Raw genomic sequence first — 21,605 nt, forward strand, 5'->3', positions numbered from 1 at the left:
CATATATATATACATGTATATATATATACTGTATATCGTCACTGGGGTGACAAGACCTTGTATCTGCAATTTTGGAGAAAATGACATTTTTGGATTAATGGCCAAATAATGGCTAAATAATGTCCTGGCCAAATCCCAACTGTCTTACTCCAAAAAAGAAGCCACCACGGCATGTCAAAGGAAAGGCTATCCCATTTGCCGCAGTGCTTTGGCCGCCATGTTATTTGGCTCTCCTGAACATTTGACATTTTGTAGATACGAGGTCTTGTCGTAGCCCCAGCGACGATATGTATATATATATGGGCCGTGACGCGAGAAAAGGGCCCTTAGCGCCGCTGCGCGCAAACGCCAGAAAACGGCGCGCAAGTTTAACAAAGCAATACACGCAAAAGAGATCAACTAGCTAACTACGCGCACGTGCATAGACGCAGCAAAAAGTGACGGGATTTGGACAAACATGCTGTTTTGAATGTCGTAATTGGGGCATTTAGGAGTGGAATTTCAGAAAAAGGTTTGCATATCCAAATACGTCAGAGTTTCTTCTACAATATGGAGGTGAAAACTCGTTTTCGGTATTTAATGCCCTAAGGGCCCTTTTCTCGCGTCACGGCCCATATTTACTTGTATTTGAGCGTGAAGTTCGATGCACTATAGGTACAGGTACTAGATTATGTTCACAAAAAATACAGTAGGTAATTAGCACAAGTGCAGGGCTAATTGTGTATTTTGAAAGCATATATGTATTATGGTCTAGAATGACTTCACAGCTCTTCCATACCACAAGAATAAAATGGACATTGGGTACTCAAATATTTCAAATTACTCCGTAGTATTTTTATTATATCTAGCAGATGTAACATACACAGCAAAGGAAAAAAAAAAACAGAATTACTCAAGATAAACATCTTGACAAGCTGCTGAAAATGAGGACAGTTAGACACATAAGTGAGATAGACAAAAACGGACATTGTATCGGTACAGGAGCCTGTTGCATTTAAGTTATTATTATGGTAACTTTGCCATCCAATGGTAACTACCATGGCAACAATACTCAACAGCCAATCAAAATCAAGAATTCCATGGAAGTTACCATTGGATGGCAAAGTTACCATAATAGTAACTTCTATGCAACGGACCCCAGATATATCATACAATTCCCACTACATTTGCGAATAGCAGATTCAAAGGTCCCTGACAACAGGAGTATTATGATGAATGACACTGCTCTCCTGCCTAGAACAGCATGGAATAGTTATGGGAAATACTCTTGTAGCATATAGAAAGTTGTATACATATATTTAGCCATGAGCATGTGAAAGGATTAACATTCAAATTTCTTTTTCACAAGTTGCACCAGCAATTACCAACATTCACTGACAAGAGGGCAAACACATCATGGATATGTAAATGGAGAAGATGTTATTTCCACATGTCATTAAAACTAGCAGAAAGTGTACTAATACTAAATATAGCTGGTTTAAAAGATATGCATGAGGCATTTGTATGTAAATACACATGTATTACATCTTCTTCTTTTTTTTTGTCCAATGTACCCAAAATACTCTATCCACATTTCTGTGTCAATGCAATTGTCCAATTATTACAGGCATTTGATTGGAATGCTCGAAAAAACAAAATACATACTTGGAAACAAAGAGTGCTTTTCCCAGTTCACATTTACCACAGCGACCTTTGATGAAATGAACTGCACGGTACAATGTATATCTACTTCATCCCAAATCAAATTATGTGACATTCCTTTTGTATTGTCCCATCTTTAAAAAAAAAAAAAAAAAAAAAAAAATTGTCCCCTGTTCAGGTACTGATATTAGTTCAGTGCTGCTGCCATTCCAATATTCAAACCAAACTACTGAATGAATGCTTCAGTTGCACTCATTATAGCCTGGCATGAACTAGAGAGGCCTATAGTGTACATTATTGCAAATTTTAACCTTGCAAACCAGTGAATACATGATCTATGACATGTGAAAATTAAAAACAAAATCAAAAACACGCAAATTGTACACAACTCAACCCAAGAAACTTTGCACACACGCTTATGATCCCTATCACATCAAACAGTGCCTCTCCATTCAAAATATTTCAAACAACCAACTGATATGTGTCCAAAACACATTTTTCTACTTTACATCTTCTACACTTGCCCTTAGAACATACTTCCTTACACTGCATACTGTACTAACAATGTCTGCACAACATTACCAGAATCAGACAAAAATCTAAACCTAAACCACATAAAAAAAAAAGAAAAAGTGTTTCCCAGGATCGAGTGATGCCGGTAAAGTATTGCACCATATAGGAGATTGATAGATAAAGGTTTGGCCACAGAAGAGAATATCATATTCCAAAAGGACAAGTGAGAGTCACTGCAAACTACAATGGAAAAGACTACAACTATTTATCACAGTACTTTACCCAACTCTTACTGGCACTGGTCCGATGGTCCCAGACTGGTAAAGGTAACTGTCGGGCCAGTAACTTTTCAGGAATTGCTAAATTTATTGGTTCAACATGACGGGTGAAAAAATATACATATATTGTTGGGGACAGTAAAATAAAGAAAAAAAAATAAATAAAAAATCAACACGACCAGTAAATTTGGATTTTGACCAGTAAATATGGAAAAAAATGGGTAACTACTGGGGGGGGCGTTTCATCAACGAGTTCGTCGGAGATTTCACCGACAAATTTGCTATCAGCCAATCAGACCAAGGATTTCATTAGCTTTGAAAAGTTGTCAGTGTAAATCCTTGCGTCTGATTGGCTGATAGCAAATTCGTCGGTGAAAACCTCCGACGAACTCGTTGATGAAACGCCCCCCTGGTCCGACCTGTCCCTGTCAGACCAGTGGAAAAAATGGGTTCGTGTACAGCCTTGCTTTACCACACATCCACTTACAGTGCCACAAATATGAAGAGAAAAGGCTGTATTTTGATGCACAAATGCTTGATTTTCCACATCAAACAACATAAGAGAGATAACCCAAAAAAGTAAAGTACAGTGTACAATATTAGGGGTGGGGCAGCTTTTGGCATGGTGCAAGCTACAGGTCTTTCAAGAACTCTCTCACACAAAGATTACACTAATTAACATTCACATTACTTACCACCGTACTTGGTGTGTAAATACGATAAACATGTGGAGATAACACAAACATTAGGACTTCAAATGCCAGTACAAGTACAATTGCTGTATGTTTACCACACATTTTGAGGCAGCAAAGCAGTAGATTGGCAATTAATATACAATATCATACTATATCATGTCATTGTTCAAAAAGACAGAAAACTATATGAGTGACATACTGAGAGCGTGTGAAAGGGGGGGGGGGGGAGGGGAAGGAGAATGACCAATCCTTCAGATGGTTAGATTACAATCACATACAAAAAACATTACATGAATATCTGTAATGTCCATTGATCTACAATCCATGCAGCAATCTTCTTGGCAGCTCCAATTACACTAGCCTGACAGACTAACAGGGAAATACTGAAAAACATGATACAGTATATTTGCGGCATGAAATTTTCGCGAATTGGAGCCGACAGCCTTTTTCGTAGCATGAAATTTTCGCGAATTGCCACTGGCGTTCAATGCATATAGTGCAGACAAGAAATTTTGCGTGCATTTTAATTTCGCAAATATTGGCGCTCTCGAAATTTGCGAAATTAAAATGCATGTGAACATTCCTCATTTTACAGTAAATTCCTTTAGAATGTGTTGTACAAAGTCATTTGAATTAAATACAGATGTTAATTCTAAATAATGCCACTATTGTCCAATCCAGTAGTTGCTTTGTTACAATCCCTCAAAAATAATCTTACACATACAGTATATCCAAGTTAAACATCTTGAGGATTTCATGTGTATAGTTTTCATAATACAATATCCATAAAGTAGTGATAAGCATTATCATGATCAGACCTCAAGCCTAAAATCCTATTGACTTCTTGTCTACAAACATGTTGCCAATGGGACTTGAAACTGTTAATAATGAAGAGCTTTAAAAAACCAAACAATGCTGTACACATTAAATTAGATTATTGTTGCAATTTCACATCTTAGGTGTTACGAAATATTACAGTAAACTGACATACATTGTGGATCAAAAAGTAATTGATCTACTGACATTTTTATGCTTTACGAGTATCAAAATTGCTACATCACATTATGTTAAAGTGTAGTACTGTTGTTATGTTATTACAATTTATAGGGGAAAAAGTTAGCACCAATAAGTTAGCCTTCATTAAGTTCTTGATTTAGAACAGCATATCAATTATCATAATTCACACTAAATCTGACTTTATTATTTGAAGAAAGAATTGAGAATTAACATAGGCAAACTTGTTAGCACATATAATTGCTACTTAAAAACAGATTTTGGGACAAGGCACATTGTACTGTACAAAAATATTTACTGTTATATGTCTGCATCGAGTTAATATCGTGGCTTACTTCAAGCTCACATTACAACACCTGAAAACCTTTTCTACAAGCAAATTCTACATCACACACTCATCATATTCAAACAGCAGGTGGAAAAATGATTGAATTCAATCAAAAGATGTGAAAAAAGCGCACACGCACACGCTGTGTGACAAACCATATAATGAACCCTTCATGAACTCTTCACTGGAGTCTTACAAATGTCATATGTCATATTCATTCAATTCAGTAAAAAAAAAAGAAAGAAAGAAAAAAGAAAGGTCTCTGTTCTTGTCAATTATCATATTTACATTAAATACAAATACAGTACTTGTAACATTAAATTCCCAGCTGAGGAAACCAGATTACACCTAGGTGGAACTACAGTACTTGAAGACCAAATGAAATTCATGAAACTTCTTTCATACCCACTCCTTGTTCCCAACATTAAATAAGGACAATACTGCGCCAACATTACAGGGCTATACACAATGGGGTTAATACTTTATAATCTTATGGCACTCTTCTCAATGAGAGTTCAATTTTTGTAACTGTTTTTGGTTAACCTGTCCATAGTGTGAGACAGCTTGGACTCGAGTATGAAAGATACTGTACCAGCGTGTACAGATGTCATAACAATATAAAGCTTGGAAGAGACACCTCAGACAGGTTTGATGACTACCTTGCCGACTTGAGTCACAATTTGTTGTCACGTACATTGGTCTTGTGAACTCACACAGTCAAAGACAGATCACCGTAGCAAAGTTCTTGCAGTTTAAGGCAGGGAGTTGCACATATCAGGCACCTCTGTGTGTTTGCATAATTTTCACGATCATAGCAATTTCACCATCTCAGGACTATGGTCTAAAATACTTTTGCTACAGACATTATGCTGCTGGTAATGACAGATTTTACCTAACATACATGTAGATCACGAAGACAATGAAGACATTAGCGTGTGATGCTGAAGAACAGTGACATTATGGAATCTGATCTCCACCAGCCCATGGAATGAGCGATGAAATGAAGGTAAAAGGCAAGCATGAGTTATAAGAAACCTTATCTTAAAACAGAATGCAGACATAATTCAACAACAAAAACGAAGACATTCAGTGAAGATCACATCTTGCTTTACGACATCACAGTAACAAACTCCAATGGAATACAAATTGCAATATCTCATAAATCACTTTAAAATATTAGAAAGGCCGCATAGGACTTGAACTGAAAAGACAGGAAAAGGATGAAATAACAGAAAAAAAATCACTCTGAGATTGGAATGATCATTCCCAAAATCTACAAAACTCAACATGTATATCATCTCCTCATATGCCTACAGGAAAATAAAAGGATTGAAACCCTTTTTTAATTCTATTTCATCTGATCAGCTCCATGTTTACAACTCCCATTCTTCTCTGACATGCACAGGCACAGCACTTTTTGACTTTCTAGTCTGCGGTGAGGAGAGCGTCAGAGGGTTCCGAGGAGACCTTGGGTACTGTTTTGGGGTCCTGTTCTCCCGTTCCGGGGTGTGTCTGGACCTGGCAGGCGAGGGAGACTTTCCCAGCCGCTTGACCGGCTTCACAGGAGATCTGTGCTTGATGACCGCCTTCCTGCCACCCTGACAGCGAATCCTTGTCCTCTGGGCCAAGTGCACTGGAGTGAGTGGGGTGGCTCTGCGAGGATCGAGCGGTGCCGGTCTTCTGGGCCGACCCAGCTGAGGGGAGTTGTTGTCACCCAGGGGCTTGACTGGTGGAGTGACGGCCTCGCCCTCCCCTTTGTTGAAGGACTTTTGCCTCTGTAGTTTGGCAAAAGACTCTCTCTCCAGGAAGGCTGCCCTCTGCTTCTGTGAGACAGGTCGACGACGTTTGATGGATCGTGGTGTGGTAAGCTCGTCAGCTTTCTTGGGAGTTGATGCAAGATCTTCCCCTTTCTTATTGATTGACATGTCTGGCACGACCTTTGTATTTCTCTCAGAGCGTCGAGTCAAGGGCTGGCTCTCATGTGTGGGTGTGCTGATGTCCTGCATTGACTGTGACCCATGAATTGGGTAGCGAGATTTCCCACCAGCCCTGGAAGAGCCACTCCTAGTCTGCTTTGGTGTGGAGATGTCCTCCATTGAGGCAGAGGATGATACTGTCTTCTTGTTGGGTTCTCCTCCTACAGCTGCCAGGAAGGAGTCATTCATGTCTCTCCTCCTCAAGTCCTTCGCCATGGTAGCGGTGACGTTGCATATGCCACTGTCCATGCTGGTTGATTTGGTCAGCGGAGTACGGGGTGCGGGATGGATTGTCGGTTCCCTCTGACTGCCTCCTCTGGTTCGGGGCTTTCTCTCCACGCCCCTCGAAATGGAGTCCAGTTCTTGATGACTCGCCGAGATGGAATTGAACAGCTTGATGTTGGCCTTGACAATGCTAGCGTTATGCTTGCCCTTCCACGCTGGCAGGTCTCCAGCCACTGGCAATGTCTGCGACTGGCTCGGAGCTTTCTTCAAGTCAGATCTTAGAGCTTCAACAATGTCATACACATCTTTGTCCTTTGCTTTGTTGGCACAGCTCCCAGGAATCTTAAAGATGTCCTGGTCCCTGCCACCATGATCCTGTCCTATTGAGGAATCAGCTAATGAACTTCCCATCTTAGTCTCTTCTTTATCCATCTCAATATCAAGCAACTCCCCACAGCTGCTTTGCTCTTCTGGTGGTTTTGCACCGCTGGAATCATTACAATGTGCAGTACAGTCTCCTTTACTAATCCCTTCATCCTCAACTTGTAGTTTGCCAACTATTTCTGCACAGTCATTGGACTCTCCCCTCTTGCATACATCTCCATTTTCTACAACGTCTCCGGTCTCACCCTCTCCAACCCCAATGCCAACATCCACTTCCTCTGTCACAATGGTTTGGGCTTGGCAACCTGAATTCAATGAGTGTTTATCACCCTCTACTTCATTGAGATCCTCCATGGAACATCCCTTGCCACTGTCTTGTGACTCAGATTTGGAGAGCTTTCCAAATGCAGGAGCAGTGACGGAATCTCCCAAACCCACTTCATTTCGGTTTGGTGGACTGCTGGAATCTTTCACAGTTCTTATCAACTCCTGGACACCACCTTCCTGGCCACTGCCGATGTCACTCTTCCCAGAAGTACAAATCGGTTCAGCATTTGCACTGCACATCTCATCAGAGGCATTCCCAGGGGTAGTACCACAGGCCTCTGCTGTTTTAAAAGAGTGCTTAGTGTCCACATCCTGTATGCCATCCTGGTCTTGCCTGACAGGATCTTCTTGTGGTCTGGTTGTTGCATCTACACACTCAACAACACATGGAGAGCCAATGGCAGTTTCTAGGTATGGGGCCTGTTGCTGGTTCTCTGATGATACAAGTGTTTCAACCCCAAACTGACTGAACTCTGATTTCTGACTGCAGCTGCTGATGCCAGACAATACACTGGACAGGCTAACCTGACTCACTGATTGCATCAGTGGCTTCCCTGTTGCTCCTGCTGTCTGCTCTTTGTCCGTGGAAGATGCCTGCAAGTTAGCTATCCCAGGACCCTTCTTGGCTTCCAATGTATCATCAGAGTCAAGAGTGGTGTAGACACTTTCTGCAGCCTTAATTTTTTCCCTGGTGCTCTGCGACACCGTCACTGATGGACTGATTCGCTCTTTTCCCAGCTGCCTGCCGATCAAGTGGGAGGTGTGTACCTGCTGGTTCTTGACATACTCTTCAGTGAGATCATCCCCCTTTACAATAGCCGAGTGGGTGTCCACCACAACAACCTTCGGGGATTGGGCCTGGCCGTCATGCATATCCACAATGAGAACCCTGGGGGATTCCCCTGCCGAGAACCTTATCGCTCCCTGACGCACGGGTGTGTGTGCATCCTTCCACCCCTCCACATTTCGCTTTTTGCAGGGCTGGGGCAGGTCCGGGGATGCCCCAGTGAGGAGCCGGGCCGGTGAGCTGGGGGCCTTGACATGTCTGCGCTGCCGTGATGGGCTGCTGAAGTCTGGACTTGGTCGCACTGGCGCCTCAAAGAGCTTCATGGTGTCGAGGGCACCTTCTGGTGGGGAAGCGTTGGCCAGCCTCCATCCAACATCTTTGGTGTCCTTTTTCTTGCAGAGTGGGGTCTGAAATATATTAAATCATCAAATGTAAAGTCACACACATGCACATCATGTGGGCTACAAGTATGTTCAATATTAGATTCTCAATGGTTGCAATAAACACAAAGAATCAGTCCATAGCTCCTCAAAATAGTTATCATAACAACATCTTACAATAAAACAGAAACCCTAAACTAATTCGTTGTTGCAATGGTGGCTGCTGTTGTAGTCATGTTGCTGTCATACTTTGTCCTAACCTCAACCAGACCAAGATTTGTGTTTGGGTATGGGACTGATTCAAGTTTTAGCTCTGAGTTTTGTGACAGCTCAAATGAGGATTCATTGCTGTGATGGCATCATACCAGACTTCAGCTTCAGTTTGTTTGTTTGTTTTTTCCAATGAATTTCAGAGTGGTTTTGGTATCAGTCATCATTGCGAGAGATAAAAACAATCATTTAGATGAGATGAAGCACACTGTCATGATAAATGGTACTTGTAAGAGATCAAGAATGGACTATCATCTCATCCCATCAGGTCGTGAGGGACTTTGGCTGCAGGGATTATCACCATGTCATAAAATTGGCTCCTCTGAATATCAATGCATATCTGATGACAGATTGTATGGAAGTGGTTGAATTTATTCATTCTACACAAAATTGGAAAATTTTCCCAATTTGAGAAAGAAATGTCAGGAACTTTGATTTCTATAAGGTTTTAAATACCAATTTGAGAATCACTAATAAATTTAGCAAATATGAGACTTATGAAAACAAAACAAATTTGATATGACCAAAGGGAGCATAAGAAAGAGATTTTTTGTACTCCACCCAAACAGACACTGCACATGCATAGTACAAAATCACAATAAAACAGTAAAACACCAAATCACAGCAAAGAGGTTCAGGGAATTCACGGGTTATTAAAGAGTAAGGTTAATGGTGTTTACTGGTTAGAGCATTTTTGTCTTAGTGACTGGATTGAATGTTAAATGCATTATTGAATCATATGAATGATGAACTCATTTTGTTTAGTTTTTGTTGTTGTTTTTTTCTTCTTCTTTTTTGAGAGAGAGATGATTTTCAAATGTTATCTATTGAAAAGTAGGACAATTATATTCTGCATGATCCCAGCTCTGAAGATGACTTGATGACATTAGCTATTAAATATTGTCATGTATTTCTTACCTTGCTTCCCTTTGAAGACTTTGAAACAGAAGAACCTTCCTCAAAACTTTGTACAATGGACCTCCTGAAAAGCAAAAGGAAACAAAAGAACATCAGGCTTGGTGGTGTTCATTTTTCTGAGCAAATAGGCTATAATCACCATTAAAAAGGTGTCCATGTCAGCTCCCTACGACTATGCTGCATTTTCCCCTTCAACATGGAAGAAAAATAGACAATACTCTGCAATACAATAGATGTGTAATAAGTGAATCAGCAAATTTTTCTCTGTCTCAGTGGATCTAGTTATCTTTTCATGAGCTTCATAACAGATGTGGAAATTTATCCAGCTTTCAAATATGGCACTTGAATTTAGAACCATCCATATCAAAAAGATCTTTCCATTCTTCAAATTGTTATAGTTGATGTCACTTCATTGTGTCCAGTTTACATTGAAAACTAAAGCTAACACCAGCCACAAGAATTTCAGGCTGACGGGCTGAAAATAATGTGATTTCATTATTGCCTTCAAACATCATTGGGTCAAATGACTGTCAATATGTATGTTCAATGTATCAAGCCACAGTTATTAGTTATCATTTTTCTTACCACTACATAAAATCTTACCACTACATAATAGTGCTTGGCAAAGTCAAGTGTGCCTTTCCGAAAGAAACACAAAGTTTAATTTTCAGAAGGTTTTCATACAAAACTAAAATTTACCTTCAACTATGACAAGATAAAAGAGCTTTCTTACAGATGCTGCTTTTCTATTTACGTGCCAAATGGTGATATGAGGTTTGACCTCAGATTTAATGACCAGCATTCCAAGTCCAACTGCAAGGGAAGTGTACCTTTTCAGCTTCTTCGCACTGAGTTCTTTGAATTTTCTCAGCTTGCTCTTTGGCGTCTCCTGCCAGTGGTCACCACCCTTTGAGCTGGTCATCTCACTCATGGCCAGTCTGCTTGGAGTGTGCCCCGCAAACGAGTCATCGGCGTAGACGATGGAGGGCGTTCCAAAGCGGAAGAGGGTCTCCCCGTCAGCAGTGATGGCATCTGAGTCAATCACAAAATGATAAACGTTGATTGAGAAATATATAAATGAAATGTTATAATTTATGATGCAATTTAATACATCAGTATACATTTGTAGTTTGATTCGTGATGGATACATAGGATATAATAACATATACATGCAAGGTATAAATTCCAATATATTTAATGTCAATATCTTAACTAAATACTGTTGATGGTTGTTTTAATGATGTAAAATTTACTGCTTTGATACAGTTATCTCTTTAAAGCTTCTATCAAGGTCATAAAAATGAAGAAATAAAGAGGTAGGTAAGAATTTATCTTCAAAATATTTATATAATCATTTTCTCTATTTCTGTAAAAGTTGATACACTGTATGTCAAAATTATGTAACAATTTCTCTACATGTTGTTAAAACTACAACAGAGTTGGAAGAGATTATTCATAATGTAGGACCCGCTAATGCCATGGTGAATCCATGAGGAGCCAACCCTAGGGGGTGGACTGTACCTGTCTCTCCCAGGGCTGGTCTGGCTGGCTGGAGGGGTGTGACGGGTGTTCCGGAGCCCTGTGGCTGGGACTTGTGGAGATGAAGGCCTGGCTTGCTGAACTGGGGATCCATCGTCATCTTATGCAGCATGGCTTTCCTGGGAAATGCATAGAGTCGTCCACAAAAGTGGTCCATCAGTAGGGTAACAACATATGAGCCATGATCACATAGAATTGCTTTAGATAATTGCACACTGAAAAAGGTACTCAGATGTTATCTCTGATGAAATTGGACAATGTGAATATGCAGTTCATATCTTATTATCTGCATTTGATGAGAGTTTCCGGTAATACACAAGGCTTACAAGAATGATTATATATAAGGACTGGCCATTACAAAAGGCAGAAGTCAACATCTGAAATCATGAAGTAATAACAATTTTGATGTCAGTGATACTTGCATTAATTAATTGCTGTTCTAAAAATAAATACATTATGACTATATTTTTTTTTCAACCAACTGATGTACACAAATGGGTTGTGGCTATGAAGCAGTGCAACTTATTCTCAGGCATGTCTATTTCTTGCTTCTAAGACCAGTGATGGCATTCACAAACCTTGGTGAAGTGATTTCTCAACATTTGCAGAAACATATACCAGTATATATATTACCGTTACACCAGTCAGCCTTAACGCCAATATTTCTGCAACATGACACCTTATTACAGTTCAGCCATAACAATACTTTTTGGCCACAGTGTACATGCACTGGAGTTTATGATACCAGCTCTCCCATTAGGAAGATCAACAATGGTAATATATTATATCGTAATAATGATAATAATTTTAATGATGATGATTATGATGATGACAATATTAATAATCATCATCATCGCTGACATTATCATAGCCAGACAGAACACTGACAGGTCCAGCAGTTTCTTTTGTCCTATTTAAATTTCTTTATAATCAAAGGGAATTTTGCACTATAGACTTTAATGATAATAATATAGGGACCTGAATTTTTACTTTGTTCTAGCAAAATTTCTGTGAAACCATGTTTGTTGTAATGGAAGCATCGTGAAATATCAACACAGTGTTCATCCATTGGAATATAATGATTCCAACTCTCCCTTGAGGAATATCTCACCTCTTGCTGGATAGAACTGAACCACCAAGATCCTCACTAGCTTTCCTCTTCATGATCTTTGGTGTCTCTGATAAGATGGGATAAATGAAGGATCTCTCATTAGCTCTGCAGACATTCCTAATTTCTACTGTAAGGTTGTGTGAGGGTTAATGACATGGAACAAAAAAAAAAAAAAAATCACCTACTTTATCTTCAGGTGTCAGTATACATTGTGCAATGCAAAAAAAAAAAAAAAAAAAAAAAAAAAAAAAAAAAATATATATATATATATATATATATATATATATAATATATAAATTTGTTCTAAATTGCTGGTTGTATGGCCGAGAAAGCTTATATTATAACAAATAGCAGACTGTCTGTAATTCATAAAAACACAAAACTTGAATATATCTACATGTATTCTAATTATCATATTTCCCATAGCTGCTGGTGCAGACAGGACCAGGAGCTCAACGTACTTGTATAGTTTTAGTAGTAAGATCTTTTTTTTTCATCACACAAACAAAACTAAAGCTATCACTAAATGTGATTGATAACCCCTGGCCCACCTAGAATTATGTATGTGTAGTTTGAGCAGTCATTATTGATCACTTGACTAACAATTACAAGTACTTTTCACTGCAAAATCAACACTGTATTAAAAGTTGGGTAGAATCCATCTTCCCACATCATAAGATGATAGCACTTGATCAAAGGAAAATGCACGTTTTAAAATACAGATTGTACACTTACCAGAAGCTGGGCCATTGCGAATACCAAGACTGTGACCAAGACCATTCACAAGAACTGTAAGAAACATTACAAAATGTTGGTATGCAGTGTTAACAAGATGCAGAGTCATCTTCTATTACTAACATGATGACATTTCATTGATATTTTACTTGCAATTATCTCAAGTTTAATGAAGTCAATCAATTCCCGGTGTTTTACATACAGCCGCGTTATGAGTAGATTATGGTCCAAATATCCAAGGTAGTTCAGAGTTACTTTTGACGTAAAACCTTACAATTAATCAACTACAGGGCCACATACAATTGTGCATTCTGCCTTATAACAGATGCAGGGTTGCAATGTAACATTCACATTTAACATTGCTGACAGCGTGTGTTGCATACAATTCAGTACTAGGCAAAAGTCATTGTTTTGTTCTGTTTTATTTTGTTTTTGTTTTTGCTTTTGGTCACAGATATTCCTGCAGAATTAGGAAGACTTGGCCTCTTTGGGTGTAATTATTAAAACTCAGACTTTAGAGGGAGACTGTTGGGAAAAATGCAGTCATCAGACATAATATTGGAAGTAAAAAAAAAATCAGTTATCAGAAAGAAAAAAAGTATCAATGACAATAAAATTAAATTTTGACTTGGTTTTGGAGTCGGCAATTTTGATAACTGACTCATTTTGAAAATAAATTTCGTTACCCTGTGCTTTCAGTTCATAGAGAGAAATATTGTTTCTGAAATACATGATAGATCATACAATGTATGTTACATATTTCATTTTATAGGGAGTTTGCACAATATGCCTAACCTTGGAAAGATGAACCACTCTTCCTTCTCCGCCTCCTAACAGAACGGCTGGAGTCCTCAAGATTATCATCACTTTTCTCCAGCTCATCCTCTGATGTCAGACGATCCAGATGTTCTCTTGAACGGCCGTGGCCGGCAATCATAACTCTGTCCATCATCCAATCAGGCACCTCCCCGATCAGTTTGGCATTCTCTATCATCACCTTGACGACCGACGTCTGCAGGCCGATCACTCTGTCTGGATTCTTCTTGTCTGCAGGTGTGATCTCACCCATGATGTTTGGCGTGAAGACCTTCGCCAAATTGGAGGCATCCATGCGGTTGTGCTCGTTCTGGGCACCGACCTTGTGCAGGAAGAGCATGAGGAATCGCAGGGTCTGGAGGTGGAGCGGCGGCAGGAGGTAGCAGATGTTTAGGATGATCCAGCGCTGCTCCGTGGCATCATCCGATTGGTGGCCCTTCAGGAGGGCACTCTGGAGGCGGGGCGTGAGCAGCGGTTCTGGCAGGCTCCGGAAGAACTGCTTGAAGAGGCTGCAGACATCAGCTGCAGTGGCATCCTGAGGAATCGGGTGGCCATTCTCCAGTTTTTGCTGTAAGAAAGAAATCATGTGCAATACACTTCAATTCAATGTTCCACGATTTTCTTACTTAAAGGAGTGTGCAGCTGCCATGTTTTACAATTCAATTCAATTCAATTCAAAGTTTATTTCATTTTTCGACAAAACATATGTTTCACTTCATTTAATAACAGAGAATAAGGTAAGTAGAACATTGTGAAATGAAAGGACAATAACAACTGAAGACCTATAGTAATCATACATTGTATAGTAAAAAAGAAACAGAAGTGATCAAAGTGAGGTACATGTATACCGTTGCTTTAAGTGCGAAAAATGGAGGGACCCACTAAAAAGACAGAGCTTGTAGTATGTGGGCCCCTCTGGAGAAGAACATCGAAGAACCAAAAATTTTGAGCACCATGGCAAGAACTATTTTGGATTATCCATTCCACAGGAAAAAAACAAAAAAGAAACCAAAAACGTATCAGGGCAATTAAAAGGTGAGAGTAAAGACAAAGACAATGACAACAGTGCCTTCTTTTTTCTTTACCCCTGGGCATCTACCCCAGACCTTTCCCTGACACCCTAACCCTAACCCTACTCTTTACTCTCACCTTATATCACTAACCAGTATTGGGGGGGGGGGGATAATTGCCCTGATACGTTTTTGGTTTCTTTTTTGGTTTTTTTTTCCTGTGGAATGGATAATTCAGCCATAGTGCTCAAAATTTTTGTTTTTAGGATGTCATGCAAAAAAAAAAATAAATAAATAAATAAATAATAGTAATAATTAATATTTTTAAAGAATCAGCTTGTCCATATCTGATGCTCAAATCCCTCGTCGACCACCAGCCTGCCGAAAGTATGCAATCCATCTCTGAGAAGTCCTCCTTCAAAAAGTATCAATACATGTTATCACACAAAAATACATAACAAAAACAAACAAACAGGCTAAAAAAATGTTGCATGTGATTATTCATCATGATGCAATCATCACAGATATAAATGACATTTTCTGATACAGAGGCAAGATGACACAATTGTCAATTGTAGGCATGGACAGACCTTTATTAGCTAATTGATACTCCAAGTAATTTTGTGTTAGCGGACTAGTGCATTTGTATGGTACATCAATCATACACATGCACTGCAACCATTCTATCCAAAAAGTTGACACAAGTGTGACACCTCTGCATGAAAAGAAAAAAAAAAATCTACTGGATTGCCAAAACATTACCCAGGTTACCTAACAGGAATGCTTTACAGTTGACCTGCAGTTTGTACTGTTATAGAACGCAGCTGTAAAAGAATGTCTTCAAAAACATACTTTCACTGAGTAGCAGTTTTGAGGAAGAAAGGGACTACAGTATTGTAGCAATTCAATACATTCCTTTCAAGGGTCAAGTTGAAAGAGCAAAAACAAGACGTGAGAAAACAAAACAAAAGATAATCACACAACATATCAAGTTACCTGTAGCAACTTCTGCCTTGCCTTGGAGCCAGAAACACGAAAGATACCCTCCTGCTTCAGGTGCTTGTCAAGAAATGTGACGCACTCTACCAGAAACCTTTAAAGAGAGGTATTAAGATACATGGGCTTAGCTCGTACACATGCATATACATGTATGTGTACTCAATTTTTTACACTATCACACATATAGAGCTTTATATTCCACAATAGCTATAGGATAGGAATTAGATTTAATTAAATGAAACAGTATCTTTAGGCTCAGGTTTGTAATGGATACTCTCTTTTTATGTAAAAGGATCAGAGATTATTGCAGGTCTGCCAACATTCCCACATCAAAATCAGGGAGATTCCACACAGCAATCAGGGAGATATCTATGTGTTACATGCATTTCAATGAGCAAAAATAATTCCCAAATCAGGGAGATTTTAATATTCTCTTATTCAGATATAAAAAGATTTTGACATTTTCAGGGAAGACTCCTGCAGAATCAGGGAGACTTGGCAGCTCTGTTATTGTTTAAAAAAAACAAAAAATAAAATGTTCCAAAACTTCATGGATTTACTCGGGATAATCTTTAGAATGATATTGCTGTATAATACTGGTCATCATGATCAGTGTATGCGTGTGACTATTAGTTTGGTATATTGCCATTTTAGCTCTGTCTGTAAATCATTTTTGCTTTATCAAACAGTAATTCAATTCACATTCAAACCTAGATCAATATACTTACCTTGGAACACAGCAATGGGAGCTTTCATCTTTGATGATGGAATATGCCTTCAGGGTCTTCCCAAATAGTGCCAATGTATTTGCCGACTCCTGGAGAAATGATACGAAGTCTGCACTTGTAATGTGTGAAAGGCTAAGACAAATAAACGACATTGTGACAAGGATGAGTATACTGACGTGGACACAAACTTCTCAAGCTGTCGTTACCTATCAGCATACATTCCCCATATTATCAGGCCAAAGCCTTCAAACTACTGTTCCCAGCTGTAGCTAGTACTACTACATGTATTGACCGAAAGAAAGGTCTGTATCTGGTCGGTGGGGATATGTTCCACAGAGACTACGTCTGGCTTCACAGAATCCCCTCCGAGGAGAGCCGTTGTCAAGAAATGATGAAAACTCCTCCAGACAGACGGATTTTTCTGTCTCATCATATAGTAGCCCGACCAGACGCTGTTAATAGTACGCTGTGCGAATACAGCACACAGCTCTACTTACAGCGACTGGGCTGTAGCACGATATGACATACTATTCTAGTGTAGCCTGCAGTAAATTCCATACTACGGGGCTAGCGCTCCCTCTCGTACAGTTGCAGTGGCGGATCCAGGGGGCGCCAAGGGTACCCCCCCCCCTTGTTTTTTGGTTAGAATATTAAAAAGAAATTTAAAGAAGAAAATGAAAGGGGGCACGTGCATCCCCCTTTATTTTTTCATTTTGCACCCCCCTTCCTTTCCAGAATTCCTGGATATGGATCCACCCCTTTGTTGTAAACTGTTGAAAATTGTTCGCAATCAGGTCTAATCGTGCTGGTTGCAGTTAGTTTTGACCGAAAGATAAGTCTGTATTGTGGTCGTCGCGTGGCCCGTGGCTATGTTCCACGTAACCGCAGCAGCGACCCCAACACGTAGAACCTAGGGCCTACTGTGTACAGCGCCCTGCGCTGGGGTTCGTTTATGTTCCACACAGACTGTGTCTGGCTTCAGCTTAACGGAATCCCCTCCCGAGGAAAGCCGATAAAAAGTCAAAAAATGATTCTAGTAATATCAGTTCGGGAAACCCACTCACAAGGGGGGCCCCTCCTTATAAGTATCCCGTCCCCCTTCATAAGTAACCCCGTCCCCCTTATAAGTAACCCCCGGGGCACCCCTTATAAGGAGTCTCCACGCTTTTTTGCAATGCAACGCGAAAATGAAAGGACTGCGGCAATTTGCTTGATTATGTCCATAAAGCTTCACAAGTTTCCTAGTTACTCACGAAATTTGAGCAAAATCGGTTCGAGGCATATCTAAAATCATGTATTTAAATGCGATGTCAAACGACCCATGCGAATGCTGAAATGCGAGCGATTACTGGCGTGAGTGTCGCCAGGCGCGGCGGCACGGCAATGCTTGAGTGCAGACGTGGCGACTGAGTATGGAGACTTTCGTGAACGAAAGTCTCCATACTCAGTCGCCACGTCTGCACTCAAGCATTGCCGCGCCGCCGCGCCTGGCGACACTCACGCCAGTAATCGCTCGCATTTCAGCATTCGCATGGGTCGTTTGATCAAAGCCACCTGAATGAACGAAAGTCTCCGTACTCAGTCGCCACGTCTGCACTCAAGCATTGCCGCGCCGCCGCGCCTGGCGACACTCACGCCAGTAATCGCTCGCATTTCAGCATTCGCATGGGCCGTTTGACATCGCATTTAAATACATGATTTTAGATATGATGCCTCGAACCGATTTTGCTCAAATTTCGTGAGTAACTAGGAAACTTGTGAAGCTTTATGGACATAATCAAGCGAATTGCCGCAGTCCTTTCATTTTCGCGTTGCATTGCAAAAAAGCATGGAGACTCCTTATAGGGGGTGCCCCGGGGGTTACTTATAAGGGGGACAGGGTTACTTATAAGGGGGACGGGTTACTTATAAGGAGGGGCCCCCCTTGTGAGTGGGTTTCCCGAACTGATATAAGACTCCTCCGGACAGACATGACAGACAGATTAATTTTTCTGTCTGAATTTAGATGTAGTTTAGTTAGTTAGTTTAAGTTATCTATTCTTTAATTCTATGCTATCTATGAGTATGACCCTTCCTGAATATTTCCAGGGTAAAACAAAGACTGAGAATAGATGTTTCTTGATGTTTTAACTTTTATTGTTGATCATGTTTGTTGGATCATGTTGATTTTCACTTTCTCACCCTGGGTAACATTTTTCATGGATTTGCCCTCATAATGTGACCAGATGATGATCACAGACGATGGTTCAACTTTACGTACCGGTACCTAACTTGTTAGACCGAGTTTAAATAGATTAGGGACCATCAACTTTGATCAACGGCTACCGTGGTGTTCCATAACAGCCGCAGCCAGGCACAGTACGGTCGGTCGGCGTACGCGTACTTCGTATTTGGGAAGACACAGGAAAACGCGTTTGGGACTAACCCACAACACACATTGCTACACGCACCACATCACAGATCATCACCATCTGATCACAAACGAAGAATAAACATCGAAATTTCCAAACTTACGTGAGCCTGAAAACTGCGATTTACGTCTTTCTTCTTGGATATTCTTATACCTAAGTTTTTCAGTTCTCGTTTTACGATGAGCTGAAGTGATTCAACGTCGTCGATTTCCCAAGAAAACGTCATATTGGCAACGATGTTTTATTAGCTGCAGTCACTCTCTCGTCATATCATGTCAACACAAAGTTTGAAAATCCCACGGTCGCTCGCTGGGCGATCGTTGATTGGTTGACACGCTTATCACCAGCAGCGCTTCGTACTTGTGCGTGCGATGGTGATTCTGTTCTTGAACAATGCGATACGACGGATTGATAAGCACTGTCATTAGGCCTACTTAAGGGCTTTTTACACTTGTGTTTCTTAACCCCGGACTTTCTCTGACCCAGGACTATCGTTAGTCCCGTACCAATTTTTTCAGCTTTTTACACTCGCCAATTAGTCCCGTACTATCTCTTGTCCGGGGCTAAGGAGAAAACTGACCTTTTTACACTCGTCTTTCTTAGCCCCGGACTTTCCAAACCACATGAATATTCATAATTACGCTGTGTACTGTACACGTACACGCACGCACCGGCAGCACTTGATTACCTCGTTTCTGATTGGTCAGTGAGGGTCGCACTTCGTCTCCGTCGCTTAGCCCAGGATTATTTTTTCGTTCTGTTTACACTCACTTGCTTGGCACCGCAATTGCGGTGCTAGCACCGCAATTGCGGTGCTAACCCCTGCTATTTTGCAGGGCCAGATAGTACCGTACTATCGGTGGGGCTAGCCCACTTTGGCAAAAACGAGTGTAAACAGAAAGTGGGCTAAGGATAGTCCCGTACTATCGGTGGGGCTAAGGCCCCCCCTTAGCCCCACCGATAGTCCGGGGCTAAGCAAAAATTTACAAGTGTAAAAAGCCCTTTAGTATGTGTTCTCATATATTTTCATTGCAAGACTGGACGAAATTGCAAGGAGATATGAAGAAAAATAAATGACAGAGATGAAACGAGGGAAACGAGTGGCTTGACTCATATCTATTATGCAAACTCATTTCTTCATGAAATACCCAGCGTGATGTGCAATGTTATAGTGTCTCCAGTCATATCATAGCTAGTGCTGAAAATAATTAAGATGTATTCTATTCAATCAGGTAAAATATTAACAAAACACAACTAAGATTAAAAATAGCAACAAACAGTAGGGGGTCCCTACAATACTACGTTTACATGATGATTCACATGAACATGTGTAGGGCCTATGAATTATCACAAAGAGCTGTATAAATACAAGAAACTGGATGGGGGATAACAAAATTATAAGCATGTAAAGTTGTTTGTTTGCTTGTTATGTTATAAGTTTATTAAACATAAATTATTATGATCTGAAAGATGATTTAAGATCTGATTTGTTATGATAATATTATACAGTGAGTTGATCTGCATTGTCGCCTCTCCTAATCTATGATTATGTACGTGGTCTTACAAGTGTAACATGACTCGTGAAAGCCACGCTAAAACATGTGAAAGTACTGAAATCTTAAAACCCCATTATTCTCTAATCGCATGTTAGATTTAGATGGAACTGAATTCCATTCTCGCGGCCTGATTTGAATCAGTATATTAGAATCTACTTGCATGAAGCATAGAGTAGGCCCAATCGGTATGTGATCCATGCACTTGCTCCCATTGAAACAACACTCGTACGACTGAAATTCAAGCTATTGGTCATGACTGTTCAAGCGTATTCAGAACTCATCCCTCACCTTGCCACTTTGGCCGACTCGATTTCAGCATGCAGATGATGAGCACGCATTCTCCGTGTACTCGCTCTAACATCTATTACAGTGACAGCTGACTTTGCTACCCAATCTCGGGCACCTCGCTTCTCGACTACAGGTCAGCTTCAATCTTAGTATCGGTAGAGATGAGGAATGAGCGATATCAAGAAACCACTTATGAAATAGCACAGAGCATACCAATCTAGGAATTCAAACTTCATTTGATGAAAATTGGTTTTGGAATGGCTGAGATATCCAAAGAGAAAGTAAAACAGAGCGATCGAAATATTAAAAAGTCAGGTCCCACCTTTCTGTTAGGATCGTTCTCTGTTTTGGATATCTCAGCCATATATATTTCAAAACCAATTTTCGTCAAATGAATAATAGTGGATTCCTCTTGGAATTACATGTCCTTTCATGTTTCATGAGAGATTTCTTATCATCTCACAAAAAATATTAGAAACCTGGAGTTAGGTCTCAATCCCTTTCAATTGCATTCAATTTTGGAAGACAATATCATGCTGCGAAGACCAATTTAGCTCCTTAATTCTCTTGCTATTCCTCTTGTAAACATGCAGCTGTGAAACCGATTTATACGTATTATAGGCTAAAGATCAATCTGATGTTGATGATAGTTATTGCTATCTTACCTTTATTCTCA

General features: G+C 40.1%; 1 protein-coding gene across 1 annotated transcript; it reads right to left on the reverse strand.

Annotated features, from left to right (window-relative positions):
• Positions 1–5,726: 5,726 nt before the first annotated feature.
• LOC140242341 (uncharacterized) lies at positions 5,727–19,311 on the reverse strand. Its single transcript, XM_072322103.1, has 10 exons — positions 19,189–19,311; positions 16,675–16,760; positions 15,944–16,040; positions 13,917–14,505; positions 13,118–13,175; positions 12,387–12,503; positions 11,258–11,394; positions 10,567–10,768; positions 9,737–9,800; positions 5,727–8,575 (listed from the first exon to the last, which is right to left on the reverse strand). Exons 1-10 carry the CDS (start codon positions 19,309–19,311, stop codon positions 5,843–5,845), a joined length of 4,206 nt encoding a protein of 1,401 aa, XP_072178204.1. The 3' UTR covers positions 5,727–5,842.
• Positions 19,312–21,605: the final 2,294 nt, after the last annotated feature.

Source organism: Diadema setosum, chromosome 1, assembly GCF_964275005.1.
Source record: "Diadema setosum chromosome 1, eeDiaSeto1, whole genome shotgun sequence".
Classification (NCBI taxonomy): domain Eukaryota; kingdom Metazoa; phylum Echinodermata; class Echinoidea; order Diadematoida; family Diadematidae; genus Diadema; species Diadema setosum.